General features: G+C 36.1%; 1 protein-coding gene across 1 annotated transcript; it reads right to left on the reverse strand.

Annotated features, from left to right (window-relative positions):
* Nucleotides 1–314: 314 nt before the first annotated feature.
* LOC129248109 (histone H2A) lies at nucleotides 315–809 on the reverse strand. Its single transcript, XM_054887543.1, has one exon. The coding sequence runs from the start codon at nucleotides 750–752 to the stop codon at nucleotides 378–380; it is 375 nt and encodes a 124-aa protein (XP_054743518.1). The 5' UTR covers nucleotides 753–809; the 3' UTR covers nucleotides 315–377.

Consider the following 809-nt stretch of genomic DNA (forward strand, 5'->3'; position numbering starts at 1 on the left):
CGAAAAAGATCAACAGTGTTATTGGAATATTTATGCGTATACATATATGTGTAGATATTTTTGTGTTTTCGTTAATGTACGTAGTACACACATACAAACATACATATACATTTCTTTGTCTACTCCACATCATTTATACACGAGCGTTTTTAGTACAGTCTGTTGGCATGTATACACATGTATGAGTGAATATGTATACATAACCAGTTTATATGCCGCAGTTTTGGCGCAAATATACATGCGTCTAAATGTATGAAAAAATAACACATTTATTAGGAAAATTATTTAAATCTCTTTGTAAATGTATTTTGTCGTCCTGAAAAGGACGGTTTGTTTGCGTCGGTATTTATAATTATAATTCGCCTATATTTTTCACTTTATGCTTTCTTTTCGGTCTTCTTTGGCAAAAGTACAGCTTGAATATTAGGCAAAACACCACCTTGAGCAATAGTTACACCCGACAACAATTTATTCAATTCTTCATCGTTGCGGATGGCCAATTGTAAATGACGTGGGATGATTCTTGTCTTTTTATTATCACGAGCAGCATTACCAGCCAATTCGAGAACTTCAGCTGCTAAATATTCCATAACTGCAGCTAGATAAACTGGAGCACCGGCACCAACACGCTCAGCATAATTGCCTTTGCGCAACAAACGATGAATACGACCAACTGGAAATTGAAGACCAGCACGATTTGAACGGGACTTTGCCTTTCCCTTAACTTTACCACCTTTACCGCGACCTGACATTTTCACTGTTATAGATTGTTCACTTCACTACACGACAAAGCACTGTAATGTATTATA

This window comes from Anastrepha obliqua, chromosome 5 (assembly GCF_027943255.1).
Source record: "Anastrepha obliqua isolate idAnaObli1 chromosome 5, idAnaObli1_1.0, whole genome shotgun sequence".
Taxonomy (NCBI): Eukaryota; Metazoa; Arthropoda; class Insecta; order Diptera; family Tephritidae; genus Anastrepha; species Anastrepha obliqua.